The sequence below is a fragment of the Platalea leucorodia genome (genome assembly GCF_965183815.1).
Source record: "Platalea leucorodia genome assembly, chromosome: 5".
NCBI classification, from domain to species: Eukaryota; Metazoa; Chordata; class Aves; order Pelecaniformes; family Threskiornithidae; genus Platalea; species Platalea leucorodia.
Genome location: NC_138827.1, coordinates 89,608,158 through 89,625,335, shown reverse-complemented (window position 1 = coordinate 89,625,335; position 17,178 = coordinate 89,608,158). Strand labels below are relative to the sequence as shown.

General features: G+C 44.4%; 1 protein-coding gene across 1 annotated transcript in view; it reads left to right on the top strand.

Annotated features, from left to right (window-relative positions):
- SEMA5B (semaphorin 5B) overlaps positions 1-17,178 on the top strand; it is a gene marked incomplete at both ends in the record, with an annotated part of 133,929 nt that overhangs the window by 89,029 nt on the left and 27,722 nt on the right. The window contains 2 exons of the mRNA XM_082314454.1: positions 7,655-7,772; positions 13,887-14,068. Coding sequence (XP_082170580.1) covers positions 7,655-7,772; positions 13,887-14,068 — 300 coding nt within the window. The remainder of the gene's footprint in view (positions 1-7,654; positions 7,773-13,886; positions 14,069-17,178) is intronic.

The window sequence follows — 17,178 nt, the reverse complement described above, 5'->3', positions numbered from 1 at the left end:
ACTGCTGCCATGGCTGGTTTGCTTCATGTCTCAAGCTTCCAGGCAGCATTTGCAGTGTAAAACACAAATATGCCCAATGTTAATACTGAATGAATATATTGCTACAGATGCGTCATTAACTTTTTATTAGGAGATGTGCTGTTTTACCTGTTTGTGGAGGAGGAAGTATCTGGAGCCAAAGCAAATTTGTTATTGTTGGTTTAAGTTTAAAATTTAAGTACGTATAAGCATGTAAAATATGTATGGGTTGTAGAAAAACATAATATTGTACTGCCTAGTGTCTTTTACCTGTAAAAATACCAAAGTACTATAGGTCTACGGGAACACTCCAGTCTGCAAAGGGGTAGGGCTGGATTTCAAGAATATCCATTTACTTAAGTGATGTTGTCTCTTGTTAAGAAGCGGAATGGACATTGTTTGATGGCATTTTTATAACTACATGGGAAAAAGCAATGGAGACTATGTTGGCAGGACCATTTTGCTCCTTATGCAATGTTAAAATAGCCCTGCATTGGACAGGAGATGTATTAGATCCTCAGGGTGTAGCAGGTGGTCTAATATTTATTTGCCTTTTCCAACATACATTAATCTACAAAGGCTCTGTCTAGTTGAATCTGCATCTTATTGAGCAGAAAATAATTACCCAGAGCTTAACAAAATCCAACTTTCACAAAGGAGCTGCTTGAATATGGATTACTTTGTGCAGCCTGGCTGACAACTGTAGACTGTTTTCAGGTTTCTTTATCATCACTCACATTTCTTTCTAAGTTTTCTGCCTTTGCAGTTTTCTTTCCCTTCCTAAGTTCCCATTTTAGCATAATTTGTGTTCTTAAATCATGAGCATCTTGCAGAGGCTACGTAAAGCACCTGTCTGTGTTGCTTGCAGTGGATTTGCTCTTGCCTAAACCACCCTTTTTCCCATACCCACCTACGCCACCAGACCACAGGAATTTGCCATGTTCACACAGAAGTCTCAGATCTGCGACCACAGAGCAGAAACACAGGAGCAGAGCACATTTTAATCTGACAGCCGCCTCCAGACACTGACTGACACAGGGCAGAGACAGGGAATAACACTTGAGTGCACTGATTTGCCCAAGCTGCCTTTCCAAAAGGATGTCTCGTCCCCTCTGCCTCTTTCCATATGGCAGCCCTGGGGCGCATGTTTTCTTAAGGCTCAAAAGCCAGCCCAGGCTAGGAAACAGTTGTGCTTTGCAATCCAGACAAACATGCCCTGCATTCAGGAATTCCTTCTGGCTATTCCTTTCATTAGGACTTTAATAGTATCCGAGTTTTCTTGTGGATGACTGATCCCATCACTGGTAGTCAGAGGCCCTCTGTACTTCTGTTTTTATTAGAGGTCAGTTTTGTTTGGCACAGTGACAAGAGTTTCTAACAGTGTTTGTGGAGGAACACTTATTCATTTTTTTTTTAATAACCTGCTTTACTGATGTAAACATAAATCCAGATTTAATCAGAATTTTTCTCGGGATGGCATTAATCTTCATATTTGAATGAATGCAATGTTGTTTTATTTCACGGCTTTAAAAATAAAAATAAACACCTATCCAATAAAGAAATCACTGTTGCTAAAAGATGATGGAATGGGATGTCAGAAAGTAAGAAATGGAATAGTTTGTTGTGTAGATTGTGCGAGGCCATAATCTATAAACCACAATCGATTAAAGTGATATTGAAAATGGTAGGGCAGGAGGTGGAAACTAGCAAGGCAAGGTCCCTGATGTGGAAAGGAAAATGAGGTGAAACTGCCTCTGAAAATCCTCTGTCTGTGCACTGTTTCTTTTAAATAAGTTACATGTGTTTGGCTCATAAATGGACTTCAGTTTTAGAGGTCGTTTTACACCATGGCTTTAATTTATGCGTTCAAAACAAATCATGTGCAGAGCAGCAATCACTGATGCTAAGCATGTGTGGGTGATAAATTACACACGCACACAACACACGCACACTTCAGCTTCTCTGCCTCTACGTCCAACATCAAATGCCAAAATACCAAGCCTTGTCTGTCCAGATTAACATCAGCTGTAGCCCTCACAGTGGTGGTACCTGTGAGCTGTAGTGTGCTCTTCCCAAGTTGTGCCCTGCTCCCCAAATAGCCCCGTTATTTGCTTATGAAGTACGTGGCTACTTGTCTTGAGGAAAGGGCAGTAGCATCTGGCACGGAATGTGTTGTATTCACCAGCTGAGAAATGAAGCTGCTACTTGACCAGCGTCTGACTAAAGCAGCTCAGTTCCACTTGGCTTCTCTTCTCAGTGGGGAAAGATAATGGATTTGTACAGATCACTAACTCATCTCTGCAGTTTGAATTTTTAAAGGTATCAAAATTAGAGGGATTGTTTGAAGGTCTGGTGCTTTTTCTCCTTTTCTAATCTTATTTTCTTAAGCCACAAACATCCTTTTGATTCTTATTCTTCTCTTTTCATGCCCATCTGGCTTTCGGGAAGACAGAAGTCTGCTCTTCCTTGCACGGGCTATTGAGGTTGTCAGTAATTATGATTTGGTTGGCTGGAAGCTAATACGATTATTTGTTTAGTTCATCCCCTCTGCAGGTTGATAGCAATGGGACAGTAAGCTAACCTTGTCAGGAAATGCCTGTCTGCCAAACACAGCCTCATGCTTGCAACTAACAGCCACAGCTAAAACCCCCTCATTGCTTGCAATGGGCTGTTCCCTCGGAGTTAACTGCTCGAAAACTGCAACAAACCTGTGTGAAATTTTGAGGTCTTATTCCCCAAAAGAGCAAGGTGAACTCCTGTGCTGCCCGTGCTCCTGAGATGCTGAGCACAGATGAGCGTTGATCAGTGCCTAGCAGGATCAGGCTTATAAAGGTTTGCACCGCACCAGTTGATAGCGCTGCTGTCTCTGTGCCTCTGATGAACTACCTGGTGATGCTCCTGGGGGTTTAAAGGACTAGGTGCTATGGCAGTTACCGTATCTCCCTGGCAAACGTGATGTTCGCTGCAGGTTCCAAACTCATCAGCAAAAATGCAGAACCCTCTCCTGGTGCAGTGGCAGGGGTTTGTGAACAAACACAGTTTGGGAAGGGAGCTTATCAGTCTTTGGGTCTAGAGCTCTGCCTCTGCAGATCATCACGTCCTGGTATTCCATTCCTGTTTGCTTTTAGTCATCAAAAAGGAGTGAGAAAGAGGTAAATGTAAAGAGAGGGGATGAAAACTGGGAAAGCAAGCATGTCCTGGCAGATGAGAGGAGCAGAGTCCTTCATGTGAATGCTCTGGATGACAGTTTTGTGGCTTTTGGTACAAAATGGCATTTTTGTGTGTCTTCTGTCTCGTAGTAAGAATGGGAAGAAACTCTAGTAATTCTTTCTTTCCTTTGGTCTGTTGAAGCCTAATCTCTTGGGTCTGGTTCTATTGATTTGATGATCCATTTATTATACAGTCTAAAGTTTTAACTCTCAGGGAAAAAATGACCAAAAGATGAAGTTATCTAGACCTGTTTGCTCTGGCAAATTAAATTGGGAATGAAAAACTTTTGAACTACAGATGTTTAAGCTTTAATGAAGATTCTGAAAGAAGATGTCATTCAGCCTATTACAAAAAAGGAGATCTTGGGCAGGACCAACATCTTGGAAGCAGAAACCTTTTTTACAGCACATGCTATTAGTGAAGGCTCAGCAGCACCAGGCTTCAAAGGCCCCATAAAAACTCTTTTGAGTCATAGGTAAGAGTTTCCATTGACTTCAGTGGGCTGTGGATAGTGCCCCACTTGCAAAGTCTTAATCCTTTGTGTTATCCCAGATCACTGCTGTAGAAATGATTGCAACAGCCAACAACAGGGAGTCTTACAGCTCCCAAACAGCAGTCAGCAGGTGAGCTCTTATGAGTAAGATCTTATTTTCATGCAAATGTCCTTGGTAAGTGAGAACAAGGAACCGGAGAAAAAAATACCTTGAATAGGAGATACAAATGGAATTGTTTTTTCAATTGAGCATTTTCAGTGTATGCCTTTATGCCTCAGATAAGACATTTATTGCGCGGCAATGAATTAAAGTGAATCACTATTGATAGTAATGGCCTGTCATAATAAATCCAACCTCTTAGATATCCATCAAGAGGTATTCTCCTGAGTCCTCACCGAATGCGCTACGGGTAGTAGATGGCCAGAGGGGAACTGGGAGCATGGACCATGTGGTGTCATCACGATCTTACTTCCACAAGCATCCCACTTTATGGGATTTCATTAACTAAGTCATTAGCATTAATATAGCCAGTGTTAACCTGCTATGCTTGGGTAGTCTTCTGGGATAATGGGTTCCCTCTACCTGTGTGAATTATGATGGGAAACGATAGTGTGTCGTTAGTTCCTTGAGGCATTCCCAGCCTGCCGCTCAGGAGACCTAAGTGCGGTGCTCCCTGTATGTATGGTATGAAATCCAGCCCCACTGAGCCAGTGGCAGAAGTCCCATTGCCTTTGAAACATCAGAATTTCATTATAGCATGTAAACTCCTTTGTGTCTTATTTCACAGAATTTACATACTTCCTTGCAAGGCTCCGGGTCCCACAGCCTGTGTGAGACTTTTCAGCAATATCATAGTACAAAATGGTATTTACACATAAACATTTCAATTTATTTTGTGTTCTGAGCACAGGGAAATGCTGTGATACCTTTACATTTTCCACACCATGGTGCCTGATCTAGTAAGAATGACAGCATATTTCTGAAGCATTTTGATCTGTGTGTGCATGTATGAATACATATATTCGTCTTTTGGTGTGTGTTTGCTGGTGTCATTTTATCTTTTAATGACATAAATAGGGATATATATTCTAAAGATATTGCAAGGATATAAATTAGGGTGGATTTTGAAGTGTTCACTTAAAGTATTTGCCAGAAATGTTGTTCTCTTGCAGTAATGCACATTGTAATGCTTTTCCTGCTTACAAAAGGACAAAAAATGGAGCAAATTGTGTGTAAGTAAATACATTCCTCCTCTCCCGTAAGTGTATCGCTGTCAGCTGATATAATAGGTTTCCCACCAGAGTTGAGGCAGATGAGTGGGCTCCGAATCCTGAAGGGAAGCAGACAGCGTAGCTATTTTGTTTTTAGATTTCAAATGGTTTTGAGGGCCTGCCGTCAGACGGGGAGAAGTCCTGGGCTTTGATGGTTGTTAAATTACAGAGCATGTGTTTTGACAACCCAGCGGAGCCCAGGCTGGGTAGGAATTCATTACGCCCAGGATGCAGAGCGCAGGGACGGCGCAGCGCGGGACGGCCGTAGCTCCCCACCAACGAGCACTGCACCGGGCTTTTCCCGGGGCCCAGCATCACGGCCTTCTGGTGGCTCCGCAGCTCGGTTACTGATGGCCCGTCAGCCCGGGGTCAGCGGCGGCGGCAGGGGACCGTAGGCTGTGATTCATTGAGTGCACCGTTAGGGATCTGTAGCTCGCCGCTCTCAGCCAAGAGCAGCACATTAGCTACATGACATACATTATGATAGTGCCAGCAAAGTGGTCAGTGCCTAACCGGGATATATTGCAGCCTGCGGAGTGGCTGAGGGCTGCAGCACAGAACATATGGAGATTATTTCCTGAATTTATGCAGCACATGTTTTCCTATAAATTAAATTCAGAGAAAATGTGTATCATAATAGGGTGATGCTCACAACAGCCTTCCCTGTTATGAATTACAATGACCTCTCTCAGCTCACTGGGTGCCCAGTGATATGGCTTCATGCAGTTGGAAACAATAGCATGTATGCGGTATCAGGGTCTGAAAGCCTGACCAAAAGGCTCTCTAACTAAAAGCAGGGGCTTTTTTCTTCACCCCGCCCCCCATTGCTTCTCTTATTCTTATTCTTCTCTATAGAAACTGCCCAGTTTCCTCCTGAAGGGCCGAGTTACCGAGAGGGTGGGCAGATGCCCCTGCGTCTGCTCAGTCATTAACTGGGTGCTGCCCTTGCTGAGGGGCTGCTGGCCGGCAAAGGCAGCTCTGGACGTGGCGGCAGCCCCACTTCATGGATGAGGGCGGTGTGGGCTGCCAAAGCAGCAGGATGGGGGTCCTTAGCGAGAATAACGAGCAAAGCAGCACGTGCCCCTTCTGTGTCCTTGGACTGAGGATCCCAAGTCTTTTCTAGGCAAATATTTGATGTTCTGTTGCCTAGGGCTGGGACAAAATCATCTTTGCCTTTTTCTTGGGTGTGCTGAAGCAGCTGAAGGAAAGAATGTAGTCGAGACAGTCATTGTAACTACCTTCCTAAAGCATGAAAGATAAAGTTATGTTCCTTACAACTCTGTGTGTGAAATCTTTAGTAGAGGAAATGTAGGAGCTGCCATGTAGGAGCAAACTGGAAACTCATAATTAAAATATAAATATGTACATGTGTGTGTACATATACACACACACACACACACACACACACACATATATATATAAAGCAATGGGTACCAGACAGCAGAACAGTCTAGGGTTTGCTTTGGGACAAATCGCTGCGGAGTCAGTACAGACTGATAGAGTGTTTTCAGCTGTGCTTAAGGGACTTGCTTTTTCATTTGCGGCTGATTACCGGCTAATAGGATTTCAAAGATTTCTGGGAGGGAACAGTTCACATCTCATTGCATTTGATTCTTTTTTTTTTTTATGTTTCATTTATCATACTGATACGTACCCTTAGAATAAATTTTATTACTCTCCTGTTTAACTTCTTGAACTGAATTTTTCCCCTTGGTCCCTTGCTGCTGTCTAATTGGCAGTTTTCAAATCATTTGGGACTTTTGGAAAGATCCTATCAGCCTTTTGTGTGATAGAAGAGAATGGATCACTGGAATAAAAAATAACATTGTGAATCTTTTTAGGTTTAGTCCTCTCTTTGTCTTTCATTAATACATGCATGATGTGGCTTGTACTGTTATGTTTTCTTAATGAAAATTAACAATTTGAAAGCAACTCATGGGAACAACCAATACAGCTGAATTTTATCGGTACAGACTAATTCTGTGACTGACCAACTCTGTTTAGCAGCAGTAGTAACCCTAGTTATTTTTCTTTAGCAGCTCACATGTTGGGAACACACACTTAGCCTGTAAATATGGATTCAGGAGGAAAATGAATACAGCAGTGTTCAAAGCAGCCAAACTTAGAAATAACGTTCTGCTGTGACTTTTCCAAACTGACATCTTGATGTTGGGATTATAAATGAAACTATTGTTCCAGCAAAGGCCAAGACTAATAGAAAGCCTTTATTACTGGTCCATTGGCTAATTCTGCTTGTCTAACCCCTTTGGATGGACACAGTGTCAGAAAACATACTCACAGAGGTTGCTTTGTGTGAGATTTGGCCTGCTGAGTGATTACATGGGGGCACAAAGATATCTCAATGACAAGTGTTCTTTGACTAAAATTTGTAAAGTCATTTTCTTTCCCTAGGCCTTGGAGAGGAGTGAACTGATTTTTAATCTACAGCTTCTATGAGTGATATTTGCTTTGTGTCCTATCACCCTTTTATTCAGCCATTCTCCCCTTCCAAGCAGGTAAACCTCTGCTTAGAAGAAATTGTTTCTTCTGCTGAGCCTCAGTGCAGTTGACAGCTGTCATATACAAGCGCTATACTTGAATACGTGTCTTTAGAGCTAGACAGTCTTAAAGAGCTTTAATCTTTTCTCTTTGCACATGCAGGGAATGCCTAGGAGCCAGAGACCCCTATTGCGGCTGGGATAACAAGCAGAAGCGATGCACCACCATTGAGGACAGCTCCAACATGAGCCTGTGGACTCAAAATATTACTGAGTGCCCAGTAAGTGGAAGGAGTGGAAATATTTTATATATACTGGTGTGTGAGTGTGTGCATATGTGTAGAAGGGAGAGAGAAAGTGAGTGTGTGGCAGCCTGATGAGGACTGGATGTTAGGAGAGCATGGATGTTAACTGGATGTTAGGTGGCACACCCTGACATCTGTGCACAGCCTCTTGTTTAGAGCACAGAGACCCCAAATGTATTTGTTTGCTCCAAAAGGGGGATCACAAAGTAAGCATCCTCCTCATGCCCGCCTGTACCTTAAGAATATTGGATCATGTTGTTGGGTTTCTGCTGAGAACAGTGTAAGCCCAGATTAAATGAGCTTTCTCAGGGCTGCTCCACTGTCTGCACCATTTCCTTGGCTTCCCTGCAGGTCAGGGAAATCGGAATAGCTGATGTACAGCATCCTCGGGCAGCATCCAGTTAATTTTCCTCTTGGATCCCTGAGCTGAGCCAAACACTGGTGGTGAAGTGTTGCACTGGCAGGAAGAGGCGTCTAGGGAGCAGCAGAGAAACAGGGCATGCATGGATGGTTTGCAGAGGGAACAAAAAGATGCAGTGGGTGCTACAGAACAAGAGGGAAGGGGAGAATGTATCTAAGAGAGGGAGCATGAGAAAAAGTGTTCCGTTCTAACCTCAGCTTAGCAGACCAAAGACCAAATCTATGTGGTATTTCAAGGAGATGGTCTTCTTTCCTTGCCCTGGTCTCCATGAGATGCAGCAGTTAAAAAAAAGTGTCTCTGCTTGAATCAGTTTGAGTTGGCTCTCCATCTCCCTTCCCACCCACCCACCTACCCTCCTCTGACGACAATATCCAGTTCCTGGCTGTGATCCCTAGAAGCCGTCTGGCCAAATTTAATTCCTGCTGCTTGAACTGTACCTGCAAGGTGGCTGGGAAGGAAAACCAGTCTTGTTAAATAAATTGGGGGGGTGGGGAGGGGAGGAGAAATTCTCATTAATGTCCATTGTTATTATCTAACATCAATTAGCGTGTTAATACTGCTAAGTCCAGTAGAGAGAGTGGACTGGCTGGGTTATATCTTCAGTATGCTATTTCTGTCTGGAGGTGCTGGGACGTTTATTCCCCTTATCTTCCTTACTTCTCAGATATTTTCCCAGGAAATATTAGTCATTACTTCAATCCATCCTCAGCTTGGCAGGCTTAAGTTTTTCACTGCTGGATTCAGAGGCTTGTGTGTTTATAACCCTCCTGTGTTGAACTGGGATGCAGTGCTTCTTGATTGCCCATGCTGTTATCTCGTCCTGCTTAATGCCTGTGTCTGTTGATAGGTGTGTGAGGTGTTAATCCTCTAGTTTGAACATGTCTGCTGTGGTGCACACTAGGGAACTGGCTACTCCAGATCATTGTTTCAAGGTCATAAAAATCCAGCGCAGAATATTCAGGAGCTTTGGCTGTTCTTGGGGTGCTACTTCTACGTTTGTTTTAGCATTTCGATTTTAGATTATTTTCAGTTTAGGTGCTCTCATTCTGGTGCATACATCAGCCTTGTGCTCTTCGACTGACGGGCTGCCAAGCTGTTTAAAATCCACATGCAAGTGCTTTCTTTTTCGTTCTCCCCTGTCCCTCACTGGAATGAATTAACCTCTGGCGTGGAGTAGGGTAGCTCATTTAAGCACCTACATCGGCAATATCTGAGTATTTCCTTGTGTTCAGTGCAGGATAAAGGTTGTGATCAACAAAGGCAAGAGTCTAGGGCAGCATGCACAAATGACCACTTGAAAGGTAGGGGAATGCAGTGACCCAGTGTCAGGTTTCTCTCTTGAAAAAGGCCTGTTTGGGAGTTTAGTTGGATGAGTTACTGTCTCAAGAAGTCCTGGCTTTTCTCATCCCACTTTCCTGGGCTGAGCACCAGGCGCTCAGCTGTGCTGGTACAGCTGTATGTGAGATCACACTCCAGTGTGACATGGTGTAGATTAAAAGCACCCCTCCCAAATAAACCTTTCCTAACCCAGATAGTGACACTGAGTTCTTCTGCAGCCTAGCCCACAAACAGATGTCCTGGCATAGCTGAGAGACTGGCATGCAGCAACTTTTAAAGCCAGAACTGGCATATTATTGAATTATATCCTACAGGGACCAGGCATTAGTGAGAGTCAACCACAACACTAACACAACTTGACTGCTGCTCTTGTGCAAACATGCTTGTTCAGAGCTAGTCTGAACATCTTTGTACAGCGCTACATTGTACCACAGATTCCCAGTCTCCAGCTTTAATATTAAGGGACCTTAGATAGAGGGTTAATCATATAGTGTTAACGTAGTACCTTGGGCAATGGTTAATATACGTTATTAGCAGGTAACACCCAAAACCTCCTAAAGGTTTGTTGCTAAGGTTGCAATGATGTCAAACATTTTAATACTAAGAAATGATAGGGCACAAATTGCACATGCTTCTCTTCTTTTCCCTGTGTGTGCATGTGTCATATCAGGGAGTCCTGAATACATGACTGTGTGATGTTTCTTCTTAGACTTGGGAGAAGGGAGTGAGATGCTTTTTGGTTTTAGGAAAATTGAAAAAAAGTCACATCCTACTTTATAATATCTTACTGATGCCAACATGAACCACCAAGAGGAAAGGAACTTTAGATTTGGTTAACAAACTCCATTAGCCAAGCTCATGGGGTCACTGTTGATGGTGAGGAATTGAGTATTCCCAATGAAGTGTTCAGTCCTCCTTATCCCGAGCCAAATGATGCTCTTCCTCACAGGTTTTCACCCCAGTCCCACTCTGTGTGTCCACCCCTGTCATCTGACATCTGCTCCATGCTACCCCATTTTCTTGCTGATCAGTGCCAATCTCCCCACTCCTTTTTCGGGGCGTCTAGCGGACTTGTACCTGCTCTCGATTCATGTGGGCTCAGCCACTCAGAGCTGCAGTGTCTGGGATAATCCTGCTCTGGCCCACACTGGAGCATGCCCAGTACACGGAGAGGACTTCAGGTGCCAAGATCAAAATCTGTGAGTCTCTGAAAGCTGCGAATTTTCCTCCCCACCTCCCGAGGGTTTTATACCCTAGACAGATCTGAATCGCTTTTCATGGAAATTGTGAAAAGGTGTTACAATGACATAAAGCTCTGTTCCTTGCTCTGAACACTAGCTTGTTTCAAGGAAAAGGTTGCTACTTATGGACATTCTTTTTCCCTAGATTTGATTTTAGAAATGTTTGAAATATTTTGACTGAAACTTTGCAAGAATTTTCAGCTTCTATCAGACAGCCAACATGGAAACTTCCAGCTGAAATAACTGAAGCTTGGCAAAGTTATAAGCAGTTGACATCTAAATCCTAAGAGGAAGCATAGATGAATGGAAAGAACAAGGAATGCTTCTAGCCTTATCTGTAATATCAGAATAAATATTGAAAATATCCTGGCAGTGGGGGGTAGGAATGGTCAGTCCGAATTTTTAGATCCTGTACATGAGCCTTGAGATGGTACGAGGAGGAAATGAAAAAATGATGCCTTTGCTGGGAGTATGGCAGTTTACAAAATATGAGAACTCTGGAATTGGTAATATTGCCAGGTGAGAGAAGGGCATTTGATCACAGAAGTTTTTAAAGATGTCCTCTCTGTCTGATGGGCACTGTGTTGGCTACAAAGGATTTGCCTTGTAAAGATATTCCTGAAAAAGATCAGTGCATATGGGTTTTTATGCCACTTCCCAAGTTTGCTCTTTTGAAGATATTTTTATGAATTTAAAGATGGAATAATAATCCATATGTAATTTCTTAAGTATAAAAACTTCCCACACTCGCAACATGACATGTTCATAAATCTCAGCATTTCAGTTATGGCTGCTTGTTTGTTTAATTTTTGGGTTGCTTCCCAGTATCACTTATGAGCCAATAATTATTTGTCAGCTTTTTTTTTTTAATTGAAGCCATGGGCCATATCATACCATTGATTTCTGAACAGAACTCCCTGCTGGAATCAGCAAGGCTTTCTGGCTCAAAAATGAATAGAAATGATCCAATACTTGGATTATGACTTTTGTAAGGCAGGAGGAAAAAGGAGATAAAAATCTAGTATTAAATATCTCAAAGTAGTTCTTTTGATTTTTTTTCCCTCTGACTTTTAGCAACCCAACTGTATTGATTTTTGACTGCATGCATGTTTAAAACAACAAACTCAACAACAACAACAACAAAACTCAGTGTTCTCTTCTCTGGGCATCTTGCCTTGTAACCTGCAGCCCAGAGCAAATTTTTACCATGACATGATAATCTATGGCAAAAAAAGGTTTGCAACAGATGCTTGAAACCCCCCAACTACAGTCTGACGAGCGCAGTAACAGATCTAAAGTACTTCCGTGCCACTGCTCCGTATTTTTGACGCTGCTGTAGATGGGTGAGAGGGGAAGATGACATCCCACCAGAGGTGCATTGTGAGTGTTTAACGTAGTGCCAGACTTGGAGAATAAGCACAGAACAGCGTGTTTCAGAGGATGAGTGTTTGAAAGCACTGCTTCTGTGGCTTTGGTTGGCTCCCTCCGGGGCTCCTGAGCAGGCTCGCAGCCTCTCTGTGCCTTGGTATCCCTGTCTGTAGAGCAGAAGAAATTATTTCCCCCGTGGGGCGGCCCAGGGGACTGATCCTGCTGACTGCAGAGCTCAGTGAAGCATGGTGCAGTGGGGTTTGCCAGCAGTAGCTGGCTCAGATTTGGGGCCAGGGCCCCAGCCTCTTCCTTTCTTCACCCTTGGTTGTGTGGATACCAAGGCCAAATCCAGAATTGCCTTTGCCAGCGGTTTTACCAAAGCTGCTGAGCATCCCACCACCCCATGGGTGACACGAGTGGGGATGAGCCACTTGCAGGCAGCTGCCATCAGTGCCACCCCACCTGCGAGACCCTGCGCTTTGGGACATGGGGTGGGGAGGACAGAGGTTGCTGCCGGGGAGAGTGCATCATGGTGCTGCACTGTAGCAAGGAAATAGCTGTACCTAGGGAGGGCCAGCTTGGATGTCTTTCTGCCTTGTGTTTCTGAAGTCAGGAGCAGAGGGGAAGCCAGGGCAGGGGTGTTCAGGGCAGCCTCCCAGACATGGTCCTGGAGTTGCTGGATTTTGCCGTCAGAGCTGGTGCAAGCGGCAGTGGTGGAGCGGGCACGAGAAGGCAGCGGTGGCCTGGGAGCGATCCCAGGAGGCGTAGGCAGCACTCGCTTTCTCAAGTCAGCCTTGCTGCGAGGGACCTAGCAGCTTGCTCCCCGGCCCTCGGCTTGGGGCCTGCCTAGCAGCACTGGTAAAAACAAGGCAGAGCAAGCTCTGACACCCTGTCTTCTGGAAGGTCTTCACTAGTCCTAGGCTGAAATAGTTCTGTTTCTCATGCTTTTGCTCTGCCAGAACTGCCATATTTTTGCTTCTGCATTACAGCACACAGAAAGCTCAAGCCCCAGCCTGTTTGCAGCTGTACAGGCATGAAGCAAAGGGCAGAGGAGACAGATAGCAGTGTGGTCTGGTCTATAAATTGCCTTGAGATGAATTCTTGCTCTTTAGCCCGCTCTGTGATCCTCAGCATTAATTCCAGGCACCACCATCTCCTTCACTTTCGATCCTTCACCCAGCTTAGCCATTTAGGCTACGGCTGTGTTTGGAAAGGGAGCCAGTTCTTACTGTGTGTGTGGACACGGCCAAAGTCAGCGAGGCCCTGGGCTCAGCTGGTCACTGTGGTTATATGAATGCTAACTTGGAAAATATTCTGCGGGAGCAGTCCCAAGCACTGCAGGGGCAGGAGCATAATGGCGTGGGGACAGTCGGCACCGGCTGTTGCGTTACTTGAAAGGCTGAAGCTGCGCAGTGTGGGACGAGGGAGCGTGGCGGTTTTGTGGTGTGGCAGATGGATGCTTGTGCCTGGTGTGGTGCTGGCTGGGTCGGCTCGGGTGCCTGTGCGCACACATTAGGTATGCGGGGTGGAATTTGGAGGGTAAATATTGATGCAGCATTGTCTGAAAAAAACCCTCTGTTTTGAAGCCTGCTCACAAGCACAGACAGCTCCCATCTAAGCTGCATCCTAATCCCCCCGGCAGCTTTGTTTGGCATTACTATTGTGGGGCTGTCTCCAGAAATGTAAACTTGCTACTAATGACCTTTTTTCTTTTAAAATTAGGTGAAGAACCTGACAACAAATGGAAGACTGGGGCCTTGGTCCCCATGGCAACCGTGTGAGCATTCGGATGGGGACAGCACAGGCTCCTGCATGTGTAGGTCACGTTCATGTGACAGCCCTCGTCCTCGCTGCGGAGGTCGCGGCTGCGAAGGGGCCAGGATTGAGGTCGCAAATTGCTCAAGGTACCTCAGCATCTTTGTGCTTTTTGGGAAGGGAACAAGAGTTGTGCCTGTCCACAGCTTAGCTCCTTCCTTGTGTTTCTGTGACCATGTTGTATCCCAGCCAAACTGCAGTATGTGAGGTCCAGCTTGAAGTCAGTGCAAAATGAAGGAGCTCAAGGGCTCTGAGAGAAGGGCCTTCAGCCAGGGCTCTTGGAAGATAAGCACCCCAAATTAGTGTGCACATTAACCTTCCCTACACTGTGCCTCGGTTTCCCTCAACCATACAGTGAGTAGTGACCCATCAGGAGGAGGCAAATAAGGCAGAAGTAGTTGTTAGCCAACTGAACAGCAATAACCTAAAAAAAATCCAGTAAGCTCATCATTTTTCGGAGTTTGGATTCCAAGGTTGCATTGTCAAAAGCGAGCAGAGCTCCTTCAGAGCAATGCTTGTAAAGACAGGCCCTAGCCTAGCTCCGAGCAAGGCTTGTTTGCCTTGTTCTGCGAGTCTGTGAACTGTCTGCAGCACGCTGGCTAGGTGAAAGCAAGAGATCATCATCTGGCAGCGCACGGTGCTTAGGAGGCATGCCTGCCGGGGACAGCACTTAAACAACGCATGTAGCTCAGCTCTGTCGAAGTGCTGCCTTTCCAGGGAAGCCTGAAGCTTGTGCTTGAGTGGTATGGAAGCTTAATGTCCTCCGATCGGGTGCCCAGACATAGCCACGGTGTTTGTGTCCATGTTACCCCACCACCCTGACTACATCATGTCATGACTCAAGGAAAGACGATGCATTAGTGTAAGCACTACTTAACCAGGGTGGGGCCAGCCAATATTTTGGTAAATATTGGGTCAATACGGTTTTTATCTGCTTTATCTTCTCTATAAAAGTTCATTCCATTAAGGACAGCTGTCTCTTGACTCCTCCCTGGAGATCAGTGCTGATCTTGGCACCAAAAATTCAGCAATACTCATGTTTTAATTGGCATCTCTCCTTCCAGTTGTGGGCTGTGCTGCTCAAAAGGCCTGCAGTCATTCCTGCCCCTGTGCTGCCACCGTGGGCTGAGTGAGTGGAGCCTTCCCCAAGGCAGGCTTTTTATGTCAGTGGCAAATGGAAAGCATGCCAGTGGGATGGGTTTCTCAGCGCTGCTCTGATGGCAAAAGAGCAGGAACAGCTTCTAAGAAGGGGATGAAAAATAGATTATTCACTCTTAAGACATAGGAAAACAGCATGGTTTGAAAAATAGGGACATCTGGTCATCCTACATCCGCCTCAGCCCTCAAATTTCCTTTAATTGACTTCATATGGCATTGAGATTTCTTTTTGCAAAGAGGGAGCAGGATGCTTAAAGATGAGTTCTATTAGAAAGCTGGAGGTCTGAAAATGGAAGGTGTCTTTATTTCTGTTAAAAATCCTGAAATGCAAATAGATACTGAGAATTGTTGGGTTTTTGAGGAATTTTTAGTAGAAATTACTTTCCCTTTTTTGGTGCAATAACAGCAACCGTCCATTTGATTTTTTCTTTTTGTGATTTTACATATAATCTGTCTTTTGGGTTAAGGAGTGGGGAGGTAGTAGGTGGGTTAAAACATGGCAGAATAAGATGGAATAGTAGGATTTTTATATAAGTGAGTTTCTTGTTCTTTGACCTTGTTTGGGGTGGGAGAGGGGAAGGGAAGGAGGGAGAGGGATGAGAGAACAAGAGGAGGAGGGGAGAAATATCTAACAGGGTTCTGAAATAAAGCTGCCAAGAACAGGCAAGAGTTGATAACAAATACAAAAACTGTGAAGGGCAATGTGGGTTTTAACTTTCATCCTCTGCCCTGATTGGTGCTATGCCAGAAAATATTTCTTGCCAGCAGTGTTATTAGTTCAGCAAATGCTTTGAAAATTAACATCTGTTTTCAAGCTTAGCTTTCAAGAACCAAAGAGCACCTGAGTTGTTTTTTGACTAGACTTTTTCGAAAGGTTTTTCTTTATTAAAAAAAAAAAACACAAAAACAAATGAGATTTTTTGGCTTAAGGCAGTGAAGTGTCAGGATTAGGCAGTTCTGTAAGACAGAGCATTGCCACTGGCTCCATACAAAATGAAACCTGCAGCACAGAAGAGATGAGATACAGTTCCTCCTCTCCTGCTCCAAGGTTCAGCAGTGCTGCCAAATCAGAGGAAGGTGAGCTTTAATAAATGGAAGATTTTAAAGATGAAAATGTTGGCTTCAGTGTAAGCACGCGGTTGAGTCGTCACAGGAGCCGGCCGCCTGCACATGCTCAGCCTGTCGCTGGAGTGAGGCACAGAGCATTTGCTGACATCTCTGTCGCTGAGGTGTGAACTAAGGGGTTTTACATCACATTTGCTTCAGGCTAAGTTACCACTGCTCAGCAGAGATGTGATCACTCATTAAACCGTGAAACTCGATCCTGCCTCTGAGCTCTTAATTGCCTTCTGGTTTCTACAGATTTAAGGTCACACCACAGTGACGTCTGCAGGCGGCCATGAAAGCTAGAAGCAATTATTGTTATTTTTAATGAAATTTGAGATTTTCACTTAATAGGATTCAGTGCTGAAGGCTTTAGGAAAACACCAAATACTACGAGGTTTGTGATAAAACGTGGGAGCTGGCAGTAGTAATGCTGTAAGAGATTTAAAGCATCAGTACCTACTGAATTAGCAGAGGGTAGATTTTTTACATCCTTTGGCACAACTAGTATTGGTGAGCCTCAAAACCTGCTCTCTTTGTGCAGAAGAGTCCAGGAGATACAACTTTGGATCAGCTATTGGCTCAGAAAAGGGGGTTATGAAACATGGAGGAGATGATGGAGGAATAGTCAGTGAGAGTTATAGCAACCACACAGTTGCCCAGCAAATCCTAGGAGGCATTTTCAAAATCATTCAATATTGGCTTCATTCTTTTCCTTTCCAATTCTTAGAGACTTCAATGGAAGGAAAGTTAGGCCAATGCTAAGCACTTTTGAAACTCCCTTTTCTAGATCTCTGCTGATGTAAAGCCTGTTTGAAATGAATAATCTCTTCTCCAATGAGTTCAATGATTCCCCCGTCAGTGCCTTATGTGTTTAGTTGTTAAGCACGGCATGACGTGGGCAGATCATTAGGTAACCTGTTCTCTCTCACCCCCT